Here is a 24,400-nt window from a genome sequence, read left to right as displayed (position 1 = left end):
GGTACTTGTAGGTCTTGTGGGAGTATTAAATAATTCTATGGTATTGTTTATACTGTAAATGTTTAATTTATATAACTATCTTATAAATTGATTATATGTTGATTGTAAAATCTTAATTTTAAAAATCAACTCCAGTTATCAAATAAATGTAATGAAGTAAAAAGAATAATATTTAGTCCTGAAATGTAGTGGAGTAGAAGTGTAAAGTACATGAAATGGAAGCGCCTCAAATTCATATATTAAAGAACTTAAGTAAATGTACTTTATTATTTTGACCACTGCCTATACTCAGATAATTTCAAATTAAAAGACCGGCCAGCTGTGTCAGTTGTTATTAATGATGCCCTTGGCCTCGCTACTGCTCAGGATACCCAGAGCTTCAACTGCTGGAAATAACCGTAGAGAAGAGGGACAAACTCTAACGAGCCCTGAACACTTCAGGGTCACATAAGGTAACGGGTCCGAGGGCCCTGGTACCGAAAATAGCTGCACAGGTACATTAAAAAAAACAAAAAACACTAAGGCCTCAAAGTCAAGTAGTTGGGGGACTGTTAACAGTGATCAACATGCCCCTCAAAACAATGGATCCATTTGTGAGCTTGTTGCCCAGCAACAGTAGAGCTGGTGTTGGCAGTACAGTGCTTCATCATGAACAAGTGTATGACATTGTAAATCAGATCTAGAAAGCAAGCAAGACAGAGTATTTGAAAAATTTATATTTTATTGAATAATTCATTTAACCTTGAATTGTACTGACATTGGTATTCAAACGCATTTGATGGTCACATGCAGTACATCTGAGGTTGCTGGTGGAATAGTTTGATCTATATTCACATTCCAGATTGTCTGAAAATGGCTGGATGCTATGTCTTACGTTGATACTGTAAGTTAATGCTCAAACAAACAGTACTTTTGCATCCGTCTGAATGCTTCACATAAGGTCACAAAGTCTGTGACTAGAAGTATAAATAAACAGTTAATCATCTAAAATGTATAAATTCATAATGGAGGAACACTTAGTTTATACAGGGATTTCTATTTCATCATGAATAAACTCAAAAGCAACAACTCAGGAATATTAAAGGTGCAATATGAAATACTGCCAGCTAGTCTTTAAATAGTTACTGCAGTACAAATTCAAAATACTGGAGAGAGTCGTCTCCCAAGCCCCCTCCTTCCCAGACTTGAATTTCCCGGAGCCAGGCTGAGACCACAGCATCCATAGTCTTGTTCTGCGAGACCCTCCACAACAATGTTGCTAGACACTTGTCTCACATGGCAAGACATTCCTTCAGAGCACAGCGGAGTAGCTAACTTTAGATGTTGGCTATATTGGCAAAATCTGTATTTCATAATGTACTTTTACGTTTTGAGTGAAGTAATGTATTTTGCTACATTACAAATCCCATTCGTTACTGAATAAAAAACGAAGCCCGGAACCACTACAGCAGCCACCATCAAATGCAATCTAGCATTTAGCATTTCAAGCGTTTACATTACACAGGTAGTGCAACCCCCCCCCCCCCCTTTTTTTCAGTATTTTTACTTGTACTGGAGTAATATTTCATGAAAGTATTGGTACTTTTACATGAGTATAATATTTTTGTACTTTTCCACCTCTCGCTTTTCTCTGATTTTACAAGTATATCTGGCAACTTTATCACAGTAAATATATTACATATTGAACCTTTAAAGTTTTTGACATGTTAAAACTTTACACAGGATGTGCTTTTTCTAAAAGAAAAAAAGCACTTAAAAAAATAAAAATTGTGAGCAAGCTTGCCTTTAATTCAGGCACATGCTCATTTCAATACAACTATTTCTTTGGGAATGTCAACACAAAGGGAAGGCACCACAAGTTAATAAGGTTATAAATTTAATTAATACTGTAGGTATCACCATGAAACTTCCCCATTTGATTACAAATTGTGTGACAAATTGTAGTAAAATAAACAACACTATAGTCTAAAAGACAGAGGCACTTAAGGAACAGGCCTTAGGATCCATCGAGCAGTGCAAAACCAACTTGTTATAAGTATTGAGGTTACAGGAGCAAAAACATAGCTAGGCCTTATTCCGTTGGGATCATTTTAAGAATTAGGCAGATTCCTACTTCTTGGGATCCTCACACAGGTTACATCCGGGCTTCAGGTCGGCCTGTCTCTCCATTTGAATTGTAACAGAGTGGAAGTTGTAGGAGGCAAAACAAGCCTGTGTCATTTTCCTCAGGACAGTCTGGGCATCCACTGTCTCGTCTATAGGTAGAAGGTAGAGTAATACAAAGGAAATGCAGGTAAACAAATGTTAGTCGCCCTGTGTTTATACTGTATGCTATAAATGTGTGTGGGCCTTAAAAACAGTTTACATAAAAAAGTCCAGAGGCATGTTAGCAGCCCATTAAGGTTTTAATGGCCATCATAGACTGTACAGTAAGGGTGCTAGTATGTGCTCATTACCAGTGGTGGAAACAAATTCACTATAATGAACATTGATTCGGTTTTGACTTCTGGTTACAAATGGCACCAACTTTTAAAAACTAAAATATGATTAAATCGTGCCAGCAGCTCATATGTTTGCAATTTCTTCTCACCTATGGCTACGTGTGCAGTCAGTACAGTCTGGTTCATGGTGAGGGCCCAGATGTGAAGGTTGTGGACAGCCGTCACCCCCTTCACTGCTAGCAGACTATCCCGCACTTCTCCATACTTCACCCCTGCTGGAGTGCCTTAATAGTAGATCAAGAAAAAACGAAAATCAGATAAAGCGAGAAAGAGAACTGCCAGTTGTAATTGTTTTTAAGGCCAGGAACCTCACCTTCCATTAGGACAATGACAATATCCCTCAGGATGGTAAGCGTGGTGCACAAGACAAATATGGAGAACAGGAATGTGCAGATAGGGTCAGCAATCTTATATTCTGGCTGGAAGAAACAAATGACAGAGTCATGTTAATGTTAAATGTACTGAGTATACTATAAGACTATTATTTCTCAAAGAGCACAATATCTTCACAGGCTGATATTTGATCCAAAGGATAAAGATGAAATATCCTACATTTCTTTTAGTAATGATTATAATACCAAATGGACACAGGACATTGACACTTTCTTGTGTAACTGTGAAGCTTATCATTTTGCAGTAATGGCTGCCCAGGGAGAGGAAAATTTTTCAGCATTCTGCAGATGGACACCAAGCAACAAAACAGCTACAGCTTGTAGACAGAAAAAATGGCACCATCTATCCTGCACACGCAGCTTTGTGTTGTTCGACATTGATTCCTTAAGGGTGAGTGTGTTTTTAGCACGGAGAAATGCAGCGCGGTGGTTAGCTGGATGTTAAAAATAATGCAGAAATTAATAAATGAGAGCATACAGTACTGTATGCTGCCCAAGTCTCTCAGCAAAAGAAGCCAGATTTAAGCCACAACACTGACAGTGGTCAAAATATAATTAGCTAACTGAGGGGTGACTTAATATTCGTAGTGATGCATCAAAATATTTTTTTAGGTTACTTATTGCTTTGTTAGGATAGGAATTGCAACCAGCCTGTCTTTCATGAACTTTTAAAGCATTTCTAAAATAATCCTTATCCTAAAAACAATTAAAGAGTTAAATATAGTTTATTAACCACATTAAAAAAGGTCTTCATGTATTTCACATCTACTCTACATTCCTAATGTCCCCTCATTGGTTTCGGTTTCACTCTGTAAGACTTCCCACATTTTGTGCACTTCTAGATAGACTTCTAACCTTAAAGAAGATAATGATGGCGCTGAGAAACACGCTGACGCTCTGGAGAAGATCTCCCAACACATGGGCAAAGGCTGCTCGCACACTGGCGTTGGCCTGCTGAGTTCTCTGTCCTGAAAGACAAGTAGTTCAGTAAGATCTATAAAGATAACTATACATCATTTTATAATCCATTAATGCAGTGCCTCTTCAAAACATGCCTGCTGGAACCGGGATAGATTGTGACCGACTGACCTCTGATATTACTTACTTTCTTGCTCAATGTGGCTGTGCCCTTGACCCCCGTGACTGTTGCCGTTCGAGCTGTGACCGTTGTGACTGTGGCCGTGCCCGGGTGAACCGAGACCCCCGTGACTGTGGCCGTGGCCGGACTGGTGAAGAGCGAAGGCCATGCTTTTGAGAGTAGGAACAAATTGTTTTCAAAGTGTGAAAATCAGCTCTGAGATACAACACCAACTTCTTCAAGAGTCCATGAAAGTAGATTTAGGATTGCCCTCCTCTCTGTAAATCATAAATATTCAAAGATAAAAGCAGTAGAAATGAGAAGTGAGTATTATTTGACTCACATAATATTAGCCACCACTGCACAACCAGAGGTAATGAGCATGATAGTGCCCTCGATGGTGTAGTTATCGTCGAGAATGCGCTCCACGGCGAGGTAAACCAACACTCCTGTTACCAGCCAGATGGTGAAAACTGACAGCAGCGCACCCAGGATCTCTGCATGGGAGGAGAAATGAAGAAGAAAATAACTCAAGAGAAGTACAACAACAGCAACTGCGGTCAACAACTGACTGGTAGTTGTTTCGATACAATATTTTCCAAAGAAGAACCTGAAAATTATTAGATTAAACAAACTGTTCACAAAAAGGGTCTAATAGCAAGTTAATATCTACCAAAACGATCAACCTCCATGTGGAATCTATCCTATAAGCCTCGGTATGGATGGCATGGTGTTCTCAACGCGTAGAAAAGGATCTTGAGCCCAGGCATTGATTTGTCTTTGGGTGGTTCCCGTTTATTATAAAAGTAGAAAAAGAGTCGCTTCACATAAAATGGTACTTCACTTACTGCTGATTAATAAAACGTTGCGGCGTGTTAACGGCTACGGTAAGAACCGTGTGTTCCCCGCCATCCACACCTTTCCTCATTAATTACCGCACCTGTAAATATACCTTCTTCCCAGTGACATACCACACCCAGTGCAATACTCCCCCAAGTGGCTAAAATAAATAACTAAATACACCTAACCAAATAAGATGGATACAAATGGCTCCTACACTCCATGTGATTCAGCACCCACCACACATGACACTGTGGTTTTACTGTCAGTCCAAAATTTTAATTTTTTAGTTGTTTAAAAACATACAGTATATAAAAAAAAATTTAAGTTCTCATAATATGCTATTTTCAAGGTTCGTAGTTGTATTTAGAGGTTGTATCAGAATAGGTTTATATTGTTTAATTTTCAACAAACTCCATATTTTTGTTGTCCTGCACACTGCTGCAGCTCCTCTTTTCACCGTGTGTAGAGCTCTCTGTTTCAGTTGCTGAGTGAGGCATCTCATGGTATTGAATGCCATTTCACTGGTTAGTAGGATTACCTGTTTACCCATCAAAATGAATGTTCTCCCTAGATAGATCTCCTTTTTCAGTGCTTTCCAATTTATCTGCCTAAATCATTTTTTTCAATCTATTGATATATATATAACATCATTTATTTGGGCTGGTAAAGCTCCTAGATTTCAAAATAGATTCCTTCAAAGACATCGTTCCAACTGACGCTTGGATTTGGCAAATTTAAAATTTTACTATTGGGCGGCTAACTGCCAGAAAAGACTTTATTGGTGTCAGTCATCAGATATGATCTGGTGTGAATCTAAAAAATAATTCTTCAGTCTTGTATTTTGCAAGTTCCAATGATGTGAAAAATGTAATCTCTCCTACTCACATCATTTTAGACATCTACAAATTCACCACGTTATTTGTAGTAATACTACAGATTTTCCAAATGAACCAGATCTATCTTTTTTGGAGAATATCTTGGAAGTGTCTTCTAATTTAAAAGTGACTTATTTCCAGCATTTATAGCATCATCACATCCCATGATGACGATATTCTGGATAAGATTAGATCAAAGTGGGATGATGAACTAGGAGACAATACCAGATAGTGGGAGAAAGCTGCGTGCAGGGTCAATGGGACTACATCCTGTGCTTCTCTAAACCTAATCCAGTTTAAAGTTTTACATAGGACGCATTTATCTAAAGCTAAATTGGCAAAAATATTCTCAGGCGTCAATGAAAATTGTAGTAGGTGTCATAACTCTCCAGCAACCTTGACCCACATGTTCTGGTCATGCCCATGCTTGGATCAAGTTTGGTTAGGGTTCTACAAATGTTATCTGAAGTTAAAGAAACAGAATGTGAGCCCAATGCGTATTCCTCAATTTTTGAAACAGTGTCGAGCGACCACTGCAATTTTTTTTACATTGGAAATCCCCATAGCCACCAAAGGTATCTGTCTAGCTGATTGATCTGTATCTGAAATTGGAAAAAAAAAAAAGTTTTTACTTAGAGGGTTCCATGACCTGTTATCTGGAACCCATTAATAACATATTTTGAAAAACTTAAATCCCTTCCTGAGATTCCCAAATGACTGCTAAAGCACTAAGACAGTTTGGTGGCTGAGGCCTAAAGAAGTTTGCAATATTGTTTGATGTACTACGGGTTGTTCTTTTTTATTACTGGATCATGTATATGTATGTATATGTCTTTTGTTTGACTGGTAACTTTTTGAGAGGCACAGAGGTTCTGATGAGTGTGGGCGGGGAGGTTCTATTTTGGAAATGGAAAAAAAAAAAAGTATTTCATGTAACTATTTAACTTTGGTGTTCTTGGTGATTGAAAAGAGATTTTAAAAAATGAATAAATAAAGCTAAGGCAATGGACGCTCACCGTCAGCCAAACTTGGCCAATTTCACATCCATCACCCACTCAAGTCGGATGAAAACAGCCCCCATCACACCTTTAGCAACAGTAGATGAAAGTTGTCAGTACTGTACCTGCCCGATGCCAGCCGTAGCTGAGCTTGTGTGTAGCAGGTCTGGAGGAGAGCCAGAGGGACAACAGGCTGATGATGAAGCTGACTAGGTCCACAAGCAGGTGAGCAGCGTCTGTCATCACTGCAAGACTGCCTGCAAAATACCCACCTTCAGAAGGAGACAATTCATTAATATAATATTATAATATTGTATGGCTAAAATGATAGATTGATACTTTTGTGGGAAATAATAAGGAGGGGTTAATGTGGTCCGGAATTATACGGAACTGCATTCCTACACCTTTGATTAACAAGTAAATTAATCTTATTAACAGTTTTATACATCAGTGTTTGCCGTTCCTTTAAAATAAAAGTTTCCCCTATTTATTCTCAGCAGCGCCATGAGTCCATGAACGAGGCAACTGTCTGTGTTTAGTAACATGTCTGTAATAATAGCAGGACAGCTGTGTATTATCAGATAAAGCCAGCTGAACAGGTGAAGATCACATTGTCGGTAGCCTACCGGTTACAAACAGGATCGGCTTGCCCTTATTTTTCTAAGTGGAATTAGCTGGAAGTGAATGTGTGTTTTAAGTGGACTGACTGCATCAGACAACGTTTAAAAATGACTTTTAAATGCTTGTCAGCAACCGATCGTATAGTAACATAGAAGGCAGTTTGGCCTTGTATGCTCTGATAAATGTGGCATGCAGTAACTCCTGGCAATTCCTGCATGTGTACATCACCACTGTTTTAGAAGGAAATAACGAGAGTAGCAGATGAACTAGCTTTAAGGGAGTTTTCTTTATGTGCCGTGTAGTGGATAGAGTCTTTAGATTGAAAGGAAAATTAAAAATGTTTAATTTGAGAATGGAATTTGGTGTGGTGTTAGCACAAACATAAATCGGGGATTAAAGAAATGTCTCACCAAGGATTTCACCAATCATGAAAACCAGGCAGATGACTGAGACTAGATACAACCTCCTCTTGGCCACTTTCTTTTCTTGTTCACGATCCTCCTGTGCATAGCTGTTGTCATGGCAATGCTTGATGTCACCTGTGCCGTCCATCTGTAATGCTTCCTGGTTGGACACGCTGGACAGAACATATGCAGTGAAATGACTTTGTGACTCTTCAGTGTGTTTAGGGTAAAACAACTCATTTTCATTGTTGATATACCTGTCTATTATTCAATGTTCCAAGGTTGTCTTCAAATCATGTGCTTTGTGCGACCAACAGCACAAAAATATCACATTTACAATGATATAACAACAGAGAAAAAGGCGCATGACTGGAGTAAAATTGTCTCTAATATATATTTTTTTAAAGCTGAATAAAAACAAAAACAAACTTTAACAGTGGATTTTAAAGTTACATGAAGTGAGTTTGTTGTATCCTAGAAATGTAGTTGCCACTAGGTGGCAAATTAAACAGCTTATAAAAAGGGAGTAGTTACATTTGTATACCTTTAATAATTAAATTAATATGATATGAATAATAATACTATAATATTATAAATAATATTTCTATAATAATACGATTTTATATAAATAATAATACTATAATGATATAATATAAATAATAATTCTAAAATAATACAATATGATATAAATAATAATAAAATTGTAACATAATATAAATAATAATATGATATTATATCATTAATAATACTGGTACTGAGTGTTCAGTTTATGGTGCAAATGCCTTTATAGCATGTGTACTTATGTTGTAGGATGTTTGTGTTATAGTGTGTGTATTTCTGTTGTAGTGTGTGTATAGGTGTTGTAGTGAGTATTTGTGTTGCAGGGTGTGTAGTTGTGTTGTAGAGTGTGTGTTTGTGCTGCAGGGTGTGTAGTTGTGTTGTAGAGTGTGAGTATATGTGTTGGCGTGTGTATTTGCGTTGCAGGGTGTGTATTTGTGTTTTAGAGAGTGTGTGTTTGCATTTGTTTTTCTGTCTCTACTAGTCACTTTTTTTCCTTCTCATTTCCGTTATCCTGCCAGCTGGGCTGCATTCGGTTCCTTACTAAACGTTTTTTCTTGTTAAATTCTCATTTCCAGGTGCCGAAATGTCTAAATGTGCGTTTTTAGCTAGCTTGCTGGTTTGCTGTTTCAGCCTTAATCACATACAACACAAAGAGGAAAACTTTTCAGGATTTCCAGACTGTGGAGAGGAGACACATAAGCCGATCATTTTTTGCTTGTTTTTAATTAAATTAAGTGATTTAAGGAACAAATCTTTTTATAACTTAAATACCTGGAAGGAAGGCTGACCCTTCTGTTATTATTGGTTGTGAATAAAAAACTATATTGTCTAAATTGCTATTATCAGGACCATAACAAAAAAAAAATCTTTTATGCTAGGAGAGTAAGGTGAATCAAAAAGATGACTATTTAAGTCCCTGAGAAATGTTTTAGTTCTCTCATATTCAAAAACTAGGCGTGAAAGTGTTTCATCCGTATAACCACAGACAGAACAAGCACTACTTATGTTTGCATATTTGGCTAAAGTAACATTTACGGGGTATATTTTATAAAGATTTTTTTATTTGGACCTACTTTACTTTATTTGTAATTCAGTATTTACTAGGTAACAACCAAGCTTAGGTTATGCCAATAGACTTAAAACAGGCTGTGGTGATCTCATCTCTGAAACACAGTCGGGCTTTATGGAAAATCGTCACATCTACATCTTTTTCTAGATTTCCACAAAGCCTTTGATACTATTGAACATACTTTTCTTTTGAAGACTTACATAATTTGGTTTTGTTGATGCTTTTATTAATCCTATTGAGATGCTTTATAAAGACATTAATAGTTCTGTGATAATTAATCAGAATCCAACCTATAGATTTGAGATAAAAAGTGGAATTCGACAGGGATGCCCAATTTCCCGCTTTCTATTTCTCATGGTTTGAGAACTGCTGCCGTTAAGTGTTCTTAATAATATTGATGTCGACAGATGACACTATTCTGTTTTAAAGGACAAAAAATGTGCTTCCTTATGCTTTAACTATACATCAAACATGACCAAAACTAAAGGTCATCTTAACTCTTGGTAGCAAAGAGATTTAAGTACGTTTGGTAGGAGTCTTTTGGTCAACGCAGACGTCTCTCTCCCATTTTGTTTTACCCTTCTCTCTAATTATTTATTCTTTGAGTTATAAAAAGTTAAAAACATTGTTTTGAAATTAAAGTATTTCTGTTTATGTATGATGCAGCCAGGTTAGTAAAAGATGCATTTTTTACGTCCCTACTGTCTCTCACCTTCCCCCTCTCTTCCTCTGACTCTAAAGAATTGATCAGGTCAAGTCTGGCATTTAACATATAGAAAGAAGCCTTTTTTTCCTCACACCAGTAAGTAACCTTCTGTCTCCTACCCTCTGGTGTCTTAGGCTAGGCTAAGTCAATAGAACGTTGATTAACAGTATTTTTGTTGAATTTCTCATTTACATGATAGAACCCTTTTCTTAATTCTCAATTGGACCCTCAGCCTCTCTTTGTCCTCATCAAATCAAGGAACACGTGATAGTACGAGTTTTCTAACATTATCAGTGACAAAACACTTAAAGAGATTAATGAAATCTTCCTTGACTTCCTTTAAAAATAAACCTCACAAACTTAAAAGGAGGTTCTTTCTGACTGTAAAGCACAGGATGGTTTAGACTTTTTGGACTTCACAGACACCGTAAACTCATGTAGTGTTGGTTGTATCAGGAGATGTCATATATATTCCAATTCCTTTTATTCCTAATCATATATTTAACCTTGTTGGTGGTCTTTCCACCCTTTTAAAACGTGACTATGCTCCATCCAAATTACCTATCAAGTTATCAAAATTTCACCAACAGTGTCTTCTGACTTGGAAACTGTGTTTCCTTCACAACTTCTCACCTCATAAACCAGTTATTTGGAACAATGCAGACATTACAGCTAAAAACAAATCCCTTTTTTTTCTCTAGATGGTTTCAATGTGGCATCCATAACATTATTTCTTTATTTGATAGTTCTGGCGCTATTTAAAAATCTGACGTTTTTGTTGATGTTGCGTCATGGGTTCCCAGCCCTATTTAGGGAATTTAACACCCTGATTAAAGGTCACCTGTCTTTTGGATTGAACAATGTAACACAACATAAGTTCAGTTTAAATGGGGTTAGTGAGCTAGATAAGAAATTGGATAATAAACGTATTCGTCAGATCTTTCAATTTAGAAAAAGAATAACTCCTAGAGGCAAAGTCTACTGGAGATCTTTAATTCCTGGTATTAACTGGAATAGAGCTTGGTTGTTATCTAATAAATTCTGATTTAAAAATAAAGTAAAGTAGATTCAAATCAAAATTTCTTGATAAAATATACCCCGTAAATGTTACTGTAGCAAAATATGCAAACATAAGAAGTGCTTGTTACTTCTGTGGTTAGACGGATGAAACACTATCACACCTATTTTTTGAATGTGATAAAACTAAAACATTTCTCAGGGACTTAAATATGCACCTTTTTAAATAAGTTTGATGTGTGTGTGTGTGTGTGTGTGTGTGTGTGTGTGTGTGTGTGTGTGTGTGTGTGTGTGTGTTGCCTTTGATATTTTGTTTAGGTAGCCTACAGTGTCACTTGCAACTAATTGAATTGATGTCAATTGCGTTGTTTTTTATAGGTATTCTGTTTTGAGATGAGAAAACTTGTCTAATATCTTTCTAATGCATTCATGTAACATGTGTTGTTCTTTCACATAAATCAGGCTTTAGAAATGTAAACATATTTATTTATATATATATATATATATATATATATATATATATATATATATATATATATATATATACTTGTAAGGGTCGCTGGCTGAAAAACAATTGAGAACTTCTGGGTAAATAATACAAATATTAGAGCACAGTGCTGTGACCTGTGCACACCTCCCTGGGTTTTTAATTGTGACGTTTCCATCAGCAATGGCAGGAATGAACCTGCACGTTTGCGCACTGCTAATCAGACCGGCAGAACCCAGATCAGTACCGTGTGGAAAACTATAGTTCACAAATACGGAACGTGGGCAAAGACAGTGCACTCTGCACAAGCATTACTGAGCAAGAAAGTTGTATATTTTCATAAAGGTTTGTCAAACGTCCTATGTAGGATTAATTTATAACACTAAAAGTCACTGAACAATTTCAGGTAAACAAATTATATAAACAAATAAAATGATTCACGCAGCCTATGGTTAAACAGACAATGAGCCATATGTATTTATAGCGCAAATTAAATGAGAAAGGTTTACCTTATAGTGGTGTACGAGTTCCTCACGTCTGACACCAGGGCCAATTTTTCCGCATCCTTTTTTTTGAACATGACTGACAATGTGGATAATATCAGATTTAAATAGATCTCCTAAAGTCGATAAAATCAAGACTTATACAAAAACAAATAAAACGTGACTTAAAAGTAGCCTACTTCTAAGAAGTTATTACAAAACTAAGTTGTATTTCTTGTTCTGATCTTCTTTTGGCTTTGCTGTCTCCTCTCGAAGTGGGTTTTAACAGCCGCTGGTAGATCTCTGAAGCCATCCGGAGTGCAAACAACTACACAGCCTATCTGATGTAGCCTTGTGACTGCCACTGTTTGGACCGTGTGCAGATGCACGGCCGGTTGGCCGCCTGCAACGCTATCAGAAGAAGAAGTTGATGGGGATTCAAAATACAGACTAGATGTAACCTACGGTGGGTTTAAAAGACACCAAATCTCTAAGCATAATGTTGGTGGGAGAAGCACCCCATTAACAAGTAGGCTAAACATGTTCTCGTGAATGTTGCCCTAAAAGTTGAAGATATACACCTTGTGCGCACTGCTCATCTAAATCGGGAGGGGCACAAATAGCATGTTTGTTCTGCTCAGCGACCCAAAGGCTGAACCCCCCCCCCCCCCTCCCCCCTTTGACCAGCCGCCATTGGTCGTACAATCAAACCCGTGAGCTCCTTTCGTGTGTTTTATCACATGGCCATCCATTTCTTCCTCATGCCAGTTTATAAACATGTTCATGCTGTATAAATGATATAAGACTATTTGTTAATCGAAAAAATCTGCCTTGAACTGTACACCAGTTGATTTTACTATAGGGTCTCTTGTGAGTTCAGTTTTGTGGAAACTCTACTACTGAGGGGAACTATTAAACTCGCCCTCACTCAAAAATGTGTCTTGCTTATTGTTACTTAGGCTTCACTTTGCATAATGATGTATTTGTGTTGTTTGACACTGTAAGGCTAAATGTTTCTCTGTTCAAGAGCATCTTGACAGAGTCCAGGAGGTGAACTGGCATCTCTCCAGCTTCCAGTCCATCACCATACCTTTGGCTGCAGAGGGATTGAACCAGGAACCCTCCGATTTCCAACCCAACTCTCTACTGACCGAGCCACTGTCAGTACAAAAAGTGGCACAAGAAGAAGGTCTTTTTAATTTTAAAGGTGCAATATGTAACACTGACAGCTTTTTAACCTAGAAATGTAACTTTTAGTTGAAAAGTAAGCGTAGTAGACGCAAAGTATTATTCAAAGTATTATTTATGTTTTTCAAAACCGTGGTTCCTAAACTTTATCACAACAAGAACCCCTAAACTGACACAAATCAGACCACAGACCCCAATTTGACACGAATTTGTCCAGGGTCCTCCATCAGATAGGATTCTGCGCTTTTGTATCAGTTGTTTTATAAAAGACAGCATTTGAAACCCATGAATAGTCATACATTCTGTGATTGTGTTACTTCTTCAGACGCCACTTGTCTGTTAGACAATCATATTAGCAAACATGATCAACTCTAATTGTCTCAAATCCAAAAACTAGAAACTAAAACTCAAATGTGTGCTGTCATACAGGCTGCAACATGAGAATACTACAATAGAATAAAGTTCATGTGAGTATAAAATAGAATGTTCAGTGGGTCCACAAATCATTCCCGTTCTTTGTCTGTGGAGCAGCTCTAGACTCCATTCTTTATTAAACTACAAGTTTGAGACCTACTTCTCTGGTTTCTGACTTTAAAGGAGAGTTCAGCTCATGTTCACCATCAATATTCAATATTCATTGTACTTTCCTAGGCCGCGGAAATAACATTTTGGAATTCCTAATCAAGGTGGTGTGTGTCCTCCTTGACATGGGACATTTTGTATTTTATGCGTCCATCTTAATGAACAATACCAGAAGTTTTAAAAATCACACATTGAGATATACACTCAGTCTCACATCTTTTGTAAAACTTAATTGCAAAGCGGTGCTGAACATGCCAGAACACGTTGAGCAGGCTTTAGGTAATTATAAAGTATCCAAAGCTCACATGCTGGAAGGCAAATCTGCCAAAAGAATGTATGGTCCTTATACATACTGTACAGTTTGTTAATCTCTGCAACTCTGAAACACAAGCTGTGGTTGCCAATGTTTGATTCCAAAATGTACCACAACATGGCGACAATGAGCCATGTACAGAAAGTGTTGCACTACACATGTGTCACGTGTTTTTTTCAGAGATTTTGGCGCCAATGGCTTTCTCTATGTTTCTGTTTTACATTGTTCTGAAAAGGGGAATTCTACATAATAAGTACTTTAAGTATATTTTGATGCCAGTAATTTGTTAGTTTTACTAAAGTTAAGTATTTTTACACTGTGTTTTTGCTATTTTTGCTTAAATAAGACATCTGAGTATTTCTTCCACCACTGTAACCATCATACCTGCAAAACTAAAACATTGTGGGGAGAAAAGTGTGTTCAAACTTTAACAAAGATTTACCGTCAAAATGTATATTTGTTATCATATCATTCTGATTTAATTTCATAAATGGATACTTACACCTCAGATGTTTTCTCCCTAAAAAAAATCACAAACATTTTACATATTGTATTTAATTAACAGTAATATTAATGGTGATATACATTGAAATAGAGAATGATACAAGGTGAAAGAAGTATAATGATCAATTATACACGTTCACTCATTCACAAAGCAACTGGTGACGTTACAACTCAGACAACTTACATCAATGCTCTTCAGTCTCTTTGAAAACAGCATTAAGAGCATGAGATCACACCAGAGTCACACAATGAAACTTAAAGGCAGTTTTTTTGTAATTCCTTTTGAGAGTCGAGGCACGTTGTCTTCTTGAAGAAGTTTAAAAGTGTTTGATACTAAAAATAGCTTTCAATGTGTCAATCTGGCTATTTTGGTTGATGCTGTCTGTGGACTCTAAAAAGTGGGCCAGTGTTTGGTTTGCCAAAGTGCGATCGTGCGGGTGCGTGTGCGTGTGTGTGTGTGTGTGTGTGTGTGTGTGTGTGTGTGTGTGTGTGTGTGTGTGTGTGTGTGTGAATAGATGGTGAAGTAGGGTTGCTAGGGGCTGCAGACTGAGAGGAAAATGGCACGAGAAGGTTAGTTACACATGGGTGTTCACACTGTTGTTAAGATCCTGACCCTGCTACGAGCCACTCGTCAGATCATGAGAGCTCTACGTACACTGAAGCCCTTTGTGTGTGCATCTTTGTGTATCTGTAAGTGTGTGCATAACTTTGGCCTCCCTGCATCCTTTTTTTAACATTGCAAGTATTTTATAAAGACGCACGGTTGTTGCCATAATAACCGCCCACCTCCTCTCCATCTTAATGATCATTATGTGTGTTTGTGCATCTGATAAAGCCCCACACCCCAAAAAAGACATAAAAGGAAAAGAAAAGTCGGGCATCTGGACAATGCCCTGACGTCAGACCTTCTCCGTCAACATTCACACTCCACACGGAGAGACAGGCAGCAAGAAAAGAGAGAGCAGAGGTGGGGGGTGAGACAGGAGTAGGGATGAAAGAGAGAAAGGGAGAGTGAGTTCCTCATAAGTTCGTCAGAACTGTGAGGAACCTCATAACAGAAGAGATAGAGAGATCAGACGAGGCTGCATCTACACAGCACTGCAGCTGAGAATACCACAAGACACTGTAGAGGGTCTAGAAGAAACCCCGTTTGAAAAATTTAAGATATCACTAACCTGACACGATGGAGGTTGTCCTAACTAGACTGCGGGACTTTTCCTGCAAGACCTCCACCTTTGACAACTGTGAAACACCAGGACAGAGTGCATGCAGGGATCCTCGGAGCAGAAACGGGTGCACTGCTGAAGAGGAAGGCAGAAAACTGGACATAGAGAGCGCACTGGCCTGGCTGCGAAAAGAACTGGTAAGACTTTTATGAAGTCTCACTCTTCTTTTTTCTACATGAAGTCCATATCATTCTGTTTTTTCAGTGGCAAGTATTTAAGTATTTACATTTATACTTGTAATTCACTACAGTTAGGTTAGATTTTGTACTTTTCACTACATTTATGTAACAGCCATGGTAGTTGTTATAGATTAAGAAGGCCCTGCTCACCCACACAGATGATGCTGGAGTTGTGCAGGTAATGTGATGTAATGTCATTTGAATTTATGGCACAATTGCTATTTTCCACCAGTAGTCCCTGGGCAGGTAGATAGAACAATCAATTATTAAGAGAATGCAATGCAAATGGAATACAAAACACAATGTTCCTATAAGAATGATGAAGTTGTAACTTGTGTCACATTAAAACTAACAAGCGAGCCCCTCACTGCAAATTATTTGGTTCTTCCCAAGATGAAAGAGAACTTAGATTTAGAAGTGTTAGATAATTTATCTTGTTTTAAGACTGAATTTCTTATTTTAAGTGTTCAAGCAAGCTTGTCCAGTGAAATTATCTTGCTGCATGGACAGATGATTTCACTTGTTTTGCGTACCTTTTCCCTCAGATTTAGTGTTTTTATCTCTTTTTTTAGAGACCACTTTTTGCAGTGATGAAGTCCAGAAAGAAAACACATTTTTTATCTTGTGCTCTCAAATAATCATCTTGTGCACAAAAGATAAAAACATATCCACTCTCAGAACCGTGAGGGCTCCATGATTTGAAAGGGGAAATTTTGCAAGAGCACTTTTGACACTTTAAGTGAAACTATGTCACTTTTGAAAAAAGAAATTAACGAATTAATTGTTTCTTTTACACATGAAAAGTTGAATTCATGAGCAATTAAATGCACCCTCGTTCAGGTAAATACACACTGTAAGTCTTAGTGAGTCAGTTTTTTTCTGCTACTCTTATGTTATCTTTTAGCGTTGTCTTGCTTTATGAACATTTTGTCGGTAATATGCAGTACTCTTACTTGGAACAGAGTATTTTTACATTGTGTTATTGCTCACTTTTGATGATCAGTGAATGATCCGAATATTTCTTCCACCCCTGTTGATGTGATGTATTGATTCCAGAGTTTCAGTGTTGAATAGAGTCTTTCAGCAAAAGTGGAATAGCAATTATATAAAAGCATGTTATGATCCATAATGATAAAGGTCAAATAATATGTCACCGCAACAAAATAACCACCTGAATGTTTCAGTGCAGGAAGTTGTTGCCTTTTTGTTCCTGAGATGCATGTAGGGCACGTTGTTACAATGTCAACCCTTATTAAACCATCCTCTCCAGTCAAAGAGTCTCTGTGTGTGTGTGTGTGTGTGTGTGTGTGTGTGTGTGTGTGTGTGTGTGTGTGTGTGTGTGTGTGTGTGTGTGTGTGTGTGTGTGTGTGTGTGTGTGTGTGAGAAAGTGAGCAGGTTTGCCAAGAGACACGTTTTGGCATGTGAACTGTTTGTGTCCAAGTGTGTGTGTGTGTACAAGTGTGTGTCTGTTTGCAGCTCTGCTCTGTGTAAGGCTCATTGTCACAGCTTAATGTATCACTTGGCATTTAGTGCATTCAGCCAGACAGCTCGTCATGGTAACCGAGTGTCCTTAGCACACAGAGGAGGAGAAATCATGTGTCTGAGTAGGAGCCTGACAAAAGAGCCAGTAAAAACAGTTTCAAAGCCAGATCTTAGTTAAATTGTATTTCCTGTCAGTTATATGACATAACTTAGCATTAGTATGATAGAACTCAGCATTGTAAAGCATGTCCACAGGGCAATCATTAGACCTTTAGAAACCGGGATAAAGCTCTGGCTGTTCTAAAGCTTTTGAATCATATAAAATGATCTCTGTCAGCAGTTGGAGTTTGCCAGTTGTCATAGAAATGGAGATGTCCAAATGTTAAAAAATCGTACCTTAAAGTCCATAAATTAGCTGTTCTCATCTTAATCACCAGATGGAGTTTGTCCATTTCAAAGAAAAGTTCTGAGCACTAAACTAGACTCAATATTAAATTTAACCTGTTTTTGAAAGCCCTTACTATTTCCATATATTACATATTCCATTAACAGCATAAAAACATCTCTATTGTGGCGTTTTATTCTATTTAGACACATTTGATCATCCAGAAAGAGGAGTTAAAATTCTCATTTTTGAAAGACACACCCTAAAGACAATTATTTCCACTTCACGCTGACCAACAGTTAACCTGCTAGAGATTTTGTCACTTGTGTGAAAGTTCCAACTTCTTTGTCTGTCATTCACAATGTGATTAGACATAACCTCTATAAATAACCTCTTATCAAACCCAAGGTGGTGCGTGGATGTTTTCCTACAGAGAAACATACTTTGCAAGAGCAAGAAACATGGCTGGTGTTTCGTTATCCACACTAAAACCTCTTGATTTAGACATTTTGATCAATGTAGTTTGCAGTGGAACAGTAAGAAAAGGGCCCAGGCAGATGCAGACACACCACACACATATGCACACACAGTGTCCACGACAAAGGTAGCCAGCGTCTTTCAGCCAAAGCACAGTCTCAGCCTGGTGCTGTAATTAACAGGGAAAAGAAATGCAGATCGGCCCGGATGGTTTCATTGTGTGGGACATTCCTCACTCCTGAGGACAAACTTGGATTCTGAAGTTGGAATTTTGAGTATCTTATTTTACAATGCTCTGCAATTAGACAGCCTCGGAAGAAAAGGGATAGCAGAAAAAATGCATTTGCATTTGAAAGAAGGCAACGCTCGAATGAAATGGCTGTAATGTCACTGTGAGCATGACCCCCCCCCCCCCCCCCCCCCCCCCTCCCCAAGTAAGAAAAAGAAAAGGCAAGAAACTCTTAAAGTTCACTTTCTTTATGCGTTCTTTACTGATCTAATTTCTTTCAAGTTCATAATATGCCATTTGGGTCTGTCTGTCTGTTTTCCTCTCTTTCCAACATCAATATGTCTAAAATGTATAGTAAGAAAAAATTAAACAGATGTTTGTTTGTTTATTATAGATGGAGATGCGTTCCCAGGACCAAGCTCTGATCCGGCAGCTGATGGACCTTCACTGTGGCATCCAGGAGCTCAAGCAGGAGTTGTCTGAGGAGGAGCAAGACGATGAAAAATACCAGGGGGAATCGGGGGGGGAGGAGGAAGGCAGCCACTGGGACTCTGAGAGCGAACAAGGAAGTGGCAGCGTCTATTCCGGCTTAGGGGAGGTGGACTTTTCCATCTCCTGCCTGAAGACGTCTCCATCCTTTTACCCGAGGGTTTTATCAAAGAGGTTGTTCAGCAGGAGAAGCTCTGTACCTTGAAAATCCAAATATATTGGAAGAAATTCAACTTCTGAAGTCTCTCCTCAACTTCCTCATGTCCTCTAAGACAATCAATTAAGTAAAGGTGGAGCAAGATACATTTGCAACTTCCCACCAAAAATTCACTCCCCATAAAAATTTAAAATAAATCACAGGGAAGCCAGACAAGAGAATAAGTGGAGTTGAGAGAGAATGAAGGGAAGCATGTAAATGGTCTTTCTATGTTGATGTAAAGTCATTTTCATTCAAATCATTGCACAAAACATGTCAATAATGGCTTCATACTTTTCATTCTTCATCCTTTGTTGATTCTATTTTTATAACGAAAATAATAATGTAAATTAAGACAAGCATTTCTGACAGACTGCTATGAATTAACAAGAACTGTAAGACATTTTTGGAAATACACTTATTCACTTCCTTGCCAAGAGTAGGCTGCATCCAGCATTTTGCTAGCTTTGCTTAGCATGAAGGAAACAGAAGGAAAAGCTAGCTTGACTCAGTCAGAATGTTCACTTCAGTTTTGGTACAGACCACACAAACAAACAAACGTGTTAATTGGTCAGCTGAAGAGGTGCTTGTAGTTGGATTTTGTTGACTTGGGACCATTGACAGTAAAATTGGTGGACAGAGCATCCGGTGTGGCGCAGTGCTGCAACTGCGGAAGTGCCATAAACCTGCATTCTATCTGAATTCCAGCAGAGGGCGACACGTGCGGTTGCAAAAGGAGGTTGGTTTCTGTAGAAGTCTATTAGAAAGTGACCCACTTCTCATTAGATTTATTACCTCAGTAAAAATTTTCATAATGAGTTTATCGTCTCAATCGCTAGTTTTAAGTCTTCTGCAACACAGAATGATGTTCATTTTTGGAATTATGGTCTCGTCGATTTTAAAATTGGCGATAAAGCAGGGGGTGTTTTAGGGTGCGGCTATGATGTGCCTGTCAGTGAAAGTGTGTAATGTAACGTAGAGAGTAAGGGCTCCTCCCTCTCAAGTGACACAGGGTAGTGAAGTCACTTCCCTCACTCCGCCTTCTCGTCTAAAATCATCACATCAGCAGCCTGGATGGCTGCGCCCGTAACGCCAAACTCAACAACCCATAACAGATCTTTACAAACCAATGGGTAATGTCACACATGCTCTGTCCATTATTATGTACAGTCTATCCTTGGGACAAAGCCAGACTAGCTGTTTCCACCATTTATAAAACTGGTGACTATAGCTTCATCTTTTACAGATAGACATGAGGTATCAATCTTCTGTTCTGACTCTAAGCTAGAAAGTGAAAAAGTGTTTCTAAAAGGTCAAACTATTCTTTTAAATTAGTATATAAATTGTGTGACGGAGGATGTTTGTCCTGTATTAAACATTGACCTAAAGGCAATCACTGTTGTCTTTGTTTAGCATTGTGTTTCAGAAAGACAAAGCTCAGATTTTCTGGACAAATCTTTTAAATTCCGGACTTATATATGAACAGTATGTATGTATGTGTGTGTGTGTGTGTGTGTGTACACATTGGAAGCTCACTGACCTTTAATGACTAACTGCAAGCCAAATGGATTCAATGTAGCAGCAGTACAGCCTGGAGTTCATTGCATCTTTATTGGGCACATTCTGTATGACATTGTTGTTCTGTACTATCTTTTTGAGGAAGTTTTATTAGGACATCTAATTTAGGACAGTGAGTGAACCAACACGTAAATCCATATTTGAAAAGTAACTGTGGTCAACTGTGTATAGAAATATTTTTGAATTGAATAAACTATAATTGTTTGGGAATGAGACAGATGTGTTTAACAACCATGCCTAGTATTTCAAACAGGTACTACAGTGTGCCAAAAGATTCACAATAAAGACATAAAATCATTGATGTTCGCATTTTATTTTTTGTCAAATCACAAAATATGTCAACATAAAATTGTGAAAAGCAAATTTTTACTTTCATAATGCATTGTTTCTTGACCATGCAAAGAAACAAAAGGTTTTGTTTAGTAAAACTCTGCATAAGTGCAAAAAGAACTTAAAAGAAAACTAAAAACAATTTCAGCATCACACAAAAGAAAGCCAATTCTGTCTTCTTTTTTCTCCACCCGGGTTACTTTACATGCAACAGGTTTCTTTACAATGACACGTTTTATCACAATGAGCCATTATCACAATCTCTCATGTTCTGTTGGAACTTACAACAGGGCCAATTCCTTGCCCGCTATGGGTTCCTGTAAAGGCATTCAGCCACCTCTAGTCACTGTTAAGTCTTAGCCCAGAGAAGGGGCTATCTACTGGGGCCGGTTACCCCTGATCACCCCCCTCTACTTCCACACCTCCGAAACTCTCCCTCCTCAGTCTTTGGATCTCTGTGTTGAGCCCCAGCAGTGTCTGAGCCAGCTGAAGGTCCTGTGAGCGCATTTCCAGCTGCATAACCACAATGGAAGAACTTGATCAGCATGTTTGAAGCCATAATGTTTACACTTAGATGCAGCAACACAAAAGGTGTGCATTCCTTCCACATTTTCTACTGTAATGAACTGATAACAGACAAATCAGACATTTCGGGACATGACAACTGTTGCAAACTGGAAAAGGAGCAAAATGCCAAATCTGAGAAAATTAACTTACCAGTTCAGACCTCAGCCAGGTTATTGCTCCATCTATCTGTGCCCTCCGCAGCTCTTCGTTGGCTTGGTAACTCCTACCGATGCTGACTGGTCTGACAGTGGAACCCGAGTCTTGAGGGTTTTCTCTAGATTCTCCTGTCGCCCTGAAGGCATGAATCAGTTTGTTTTTAATGTTCTCCAGAACAATAGTGGACAAAGTATCCTCGCTTTGACTGTCCCGGTCCATGCTGGGAGGGTATGAATGTGTAGAGCAGGTACAGTAAGTGTGTGCCCTTTCACTTGTTGCCTCCCTGCACGTTCTTAGAAAGCCTGATATACACTTTCACATAAAACTCTGGTGATCTTCTTTCTTCTGTTTTCTTTGCAATCCACTAGATCTCCACCTCTCTGAACTGGTCTTCCTCCTCTCCCTATGTGAACAGGACTCAGCACAAGTCTGTGTGCTTCTGTACAGCAGCAGGATTCATCCCTTTGCCTGCCTGGTGTTAAACTGGCTTGTTTTGTCATTGTTACTATGGAGAAACTACCCTCCGCCTGCATGCCCATCCCCTCCTCCTTTGGGTAACCCTAATAAGAATGGTGGAAGATCTCGGACAAAGACTATTGTTGCCTCCTAAAAGAACTGAAAAGACCCCCTAACCACCACCACACCTCCCCCTCTTTCTCTTATTTTTCTTAGTCAATCCCGCCCCCATACAATTCTAGTGTGAGAAATAGTGTTGTGAGTGAGCTCTCATTTGGACAAAGTGCACAAGTGTAGACAGTGTCTGTGTGTGTGTATACACAAAACGTTTTTAGTGCTTCTCCTTAAATAAGACTTGTTTGTCAGCTTAGAAATGGACAGGTTGGATGAGGAAGGAGACACAGCCTCGGTGTTTTAGAGATTTAGAGGCACAGAGGCCATCCTACGGTGAAATATAACCAGACCCTTTGTGCCCAAGTTAATTCCATTCCCCTGTGGGGTTTGTGGGATGGGTTTTGGCAGCTGTGAGCAGTTCTTTCCCGGACTTCTGTACAAAGATGAGACAGGGTTCTAGTGTATTTTCCTGCCTGACTTATGGGTCCTGGCTGTGAAGAGTGATAGGGCAAATTTGGTGGGGACATCACACTCAGTCAATGTTTCTTGACTGAAAAAAATTCTTAACGTTGAGAAATGTTTTGCTCTTTTAAAGCGCTATGTCATAGGAAACAAAGAGAAGTGATGTGTTTGTTAGTGTGTTTCTGAGAAAGAGTTGATACATTTCACTATCCAACACCTTATTGAGAAACTCTGTCCACCGTTGACCATTAAATGAACAGCTTTGAATGACAATTCTGTCATAACGTAATCTGTAAAGATGGATGGTTGAGCACGTTAGAGAGACAGAGCACTTGTCAGCGCTCATAAGAGACGTGAGCTATGACTCCATTTGTGGTCGGAGGTCTGTGGAGCATGAGACGAGGTGGGAGGGATTGGGCCATCAGTCTTGAGGGTCAGGAAGCAAGTCACATACAGTTTGTAACAATGACAGAGACAAACAAGCTGCCAAACACACAGACTATGCCTCGAGTTGTGGGATAAGTGGTTGTATTTCACTTTAAGATACCCCTGTATTACTATGTAATGGTCAGAGGCAACATTTTTTGAATACATTGTTTTGAGGGAAAAAGTGAAGACTCCCCTCTTAAATTTTCCTATATAGTAGACAGAACTTGATAAAGCCTGTATAGTGGTCCAATGTGCAAGAAAACGTAAAGTACACTAATGGGTGCCCTTAAAAGGGAGAAAATCCGATGCAATACTGTCTTTGTATAACACGATTTTTAATATTTGGGCTTGGGGAAGATATCAAGTCATTAACGGTTATAAGACTAAATTCCAAGTTGAATAAAAAGTAATTAGCGCCACAATCAAGTTGCAAGTATTTTTTGATTTTGTCAAGTGATGTCATCAGATCTTTCAGATGTATTTATCAAGTCTGTCTCAAGTCCAAGCTCTGGGACTCAAGTAAAACAATACTAGGATTATAAAGTACAGGCTGAATCTGAAGGTATATTACAAAAACGGGTGTATTTCCATTTGAGAAAGCACAAAGTTATATTCTAGGGATGTTTGATGGAAAATAAATTGTAGTACTGGGCTGCAGGCTTCAGCTCCACTGTTTAAAATAATTTGTTGTCATTACACAAATGGAATATAATGAATTGTGGTTAGTCAGTCTCTGGAAACCATTATTGCCTTGAGAAGAAATCCATCCAATTAAAAGTGAAGTCACTACCTTGTCTGGCAATTGTTATAGATTTGTATCCACCACCGTCTGCTGATTTTTCTCTCCACTGAAGAGCCTCCACTTTAACGTTTTACAATTGACATTTTACATGACTCATCTAAATTCTATGCTGATGGGATCATGTGTATTATCTGAACGGTTTTACCTTTCAGCTAACTTTGCTGCCTCCTGGTGGTACTTTCAGCAGAAAATCACAAACAGTGCTTTTTAACATGTAACATG

General features: G+C 38.4%; 2 protein-coding genes across 3 annotated transcripts; both read right to left on the bottom strand.

Moving 5' to 3' along the window:
- Window positions 1–514: 514 nt before the first annotated feature.
- Window positions 515–12,681, bottom strand: slc30a8 (solute carrier family 30 member 8). Of its 2 annotated transcripts, XR_004659225.1 has the most exons (10): window positions 12,062–12,681; window positions 7,719–7,885; window positions 6,813–6,959; window positions 4,315–4,468; window positions 3,999–4,141; window positions 3,749–3,861; window positions 2,815–2,920; window positions 2,591–2,725; window positions 1,839–2,255; window positions 515–525 (listed from the first exon to the last, which is right to left on the bottom strand). XR_004659225.1 is itself a non-coding variant. In XM_034891277.1 (9 exons), exons 1-9 carry the CDS (start codon window positions 12,130–12,132, stop codon window positions 2,110–2,112), a joined length of 1,182 nt encoding a protein of 393 aa, XP_034747168.1. In that variant the 5' UTR covers window positions 12,133–12,681; the 3' UTR covers window positions 1,663–2,109. The 2 variants fall into 2 exon arrangements, 1 of the variants encoding a protein (XP_034747168.1); XM_034891277.1 differs by lacking the exon at window positions 515–525 and having other exon boundaries at window positions 1,663–2,255.
- An 8,690-nt stretch (window positions 12,682–21,371) lies between these two features.
- On the bottom strand, window positions 21,372–22,497 carry si:ch211-153f2.3. Its single transcript, XM_034891300.1, has 2 exons — window positions 21,910–22,497; window positions 21,372–21,705 (listed from the first exon to the last, which is right to left on the bottom strand). Exons 1-2 carry the CDS (start codon window positions 22,132–22,134, stop codon window positions 21,583–21,585), a joined length of 348 nt encoding a protein of 115 aa, XP_034747191.1. The 5' UTR covers window positions 22,135–22,497; the 3' UTR covers window positions 21,372–21,582.
- Between the last annotated feature and the right edge of the window lie 1,903 nt (window positions 22,498–24,400).

The sequence above is a fragment of the Etheostoma cragini genome, chromosome 14 (genome assembly GCF_013103735.1).
Source record: "Etheostoma cragini isolate CJK2018 chromosome 14, CSU_Ecrag_1.0, whole genome shotgun sequence".
In the NCBI taxonomy this organism is placed as follows: Eukaryota; Metazoa; Chordata; class Actinopteri; order Perciformes; family Percidae; genus Etheostoma; species Etheostoma cragini.
This window is presented reverse-complemented; position numbering and strand designations above follow the sequence as displayed.

Excerpts from the sequence above, each read along its gene's own strand:
- slc30a8 (XM_034891277.1), bottom strand. The coding sequence starts at position 12,132 with ATGTTCAAAAAAAAGGATGCGGAAAAATTGGCCCTGGTGTCAGACGTG. Across the intron at positions 4,469-6,812 it reads CTACGGCTGGCATCGGGCAG|AGATCCTGGGTGCGCTGCTG; the intron begins GTACAGTACTGA and ends CCTCCCATGCAG. Across the intron at positions 2,256-2,590 it reads GACTGCACACGTAGCCATAG|ACGAGACAGTGGATGCCCAG; the intron begins GTGAGAAGAAAT and ends TTCTACCTATAG.
- si:ch211-153f2.3 (XM_034891300.1), bottom strand. The coding sequence starts at position 22,134 with ATGGACCGGGACAGTCAAAGCGAGGATACTTTGTCCACTATTGTTCTG. Across the intron at positions 21,706-21,909 it reads CCTGGCTGAGGTCTGAACTG|CTGGAAATGCGCTCACAGGA; the intron begins GTAAGTTAATTT and ends GTGGTTATGCAG.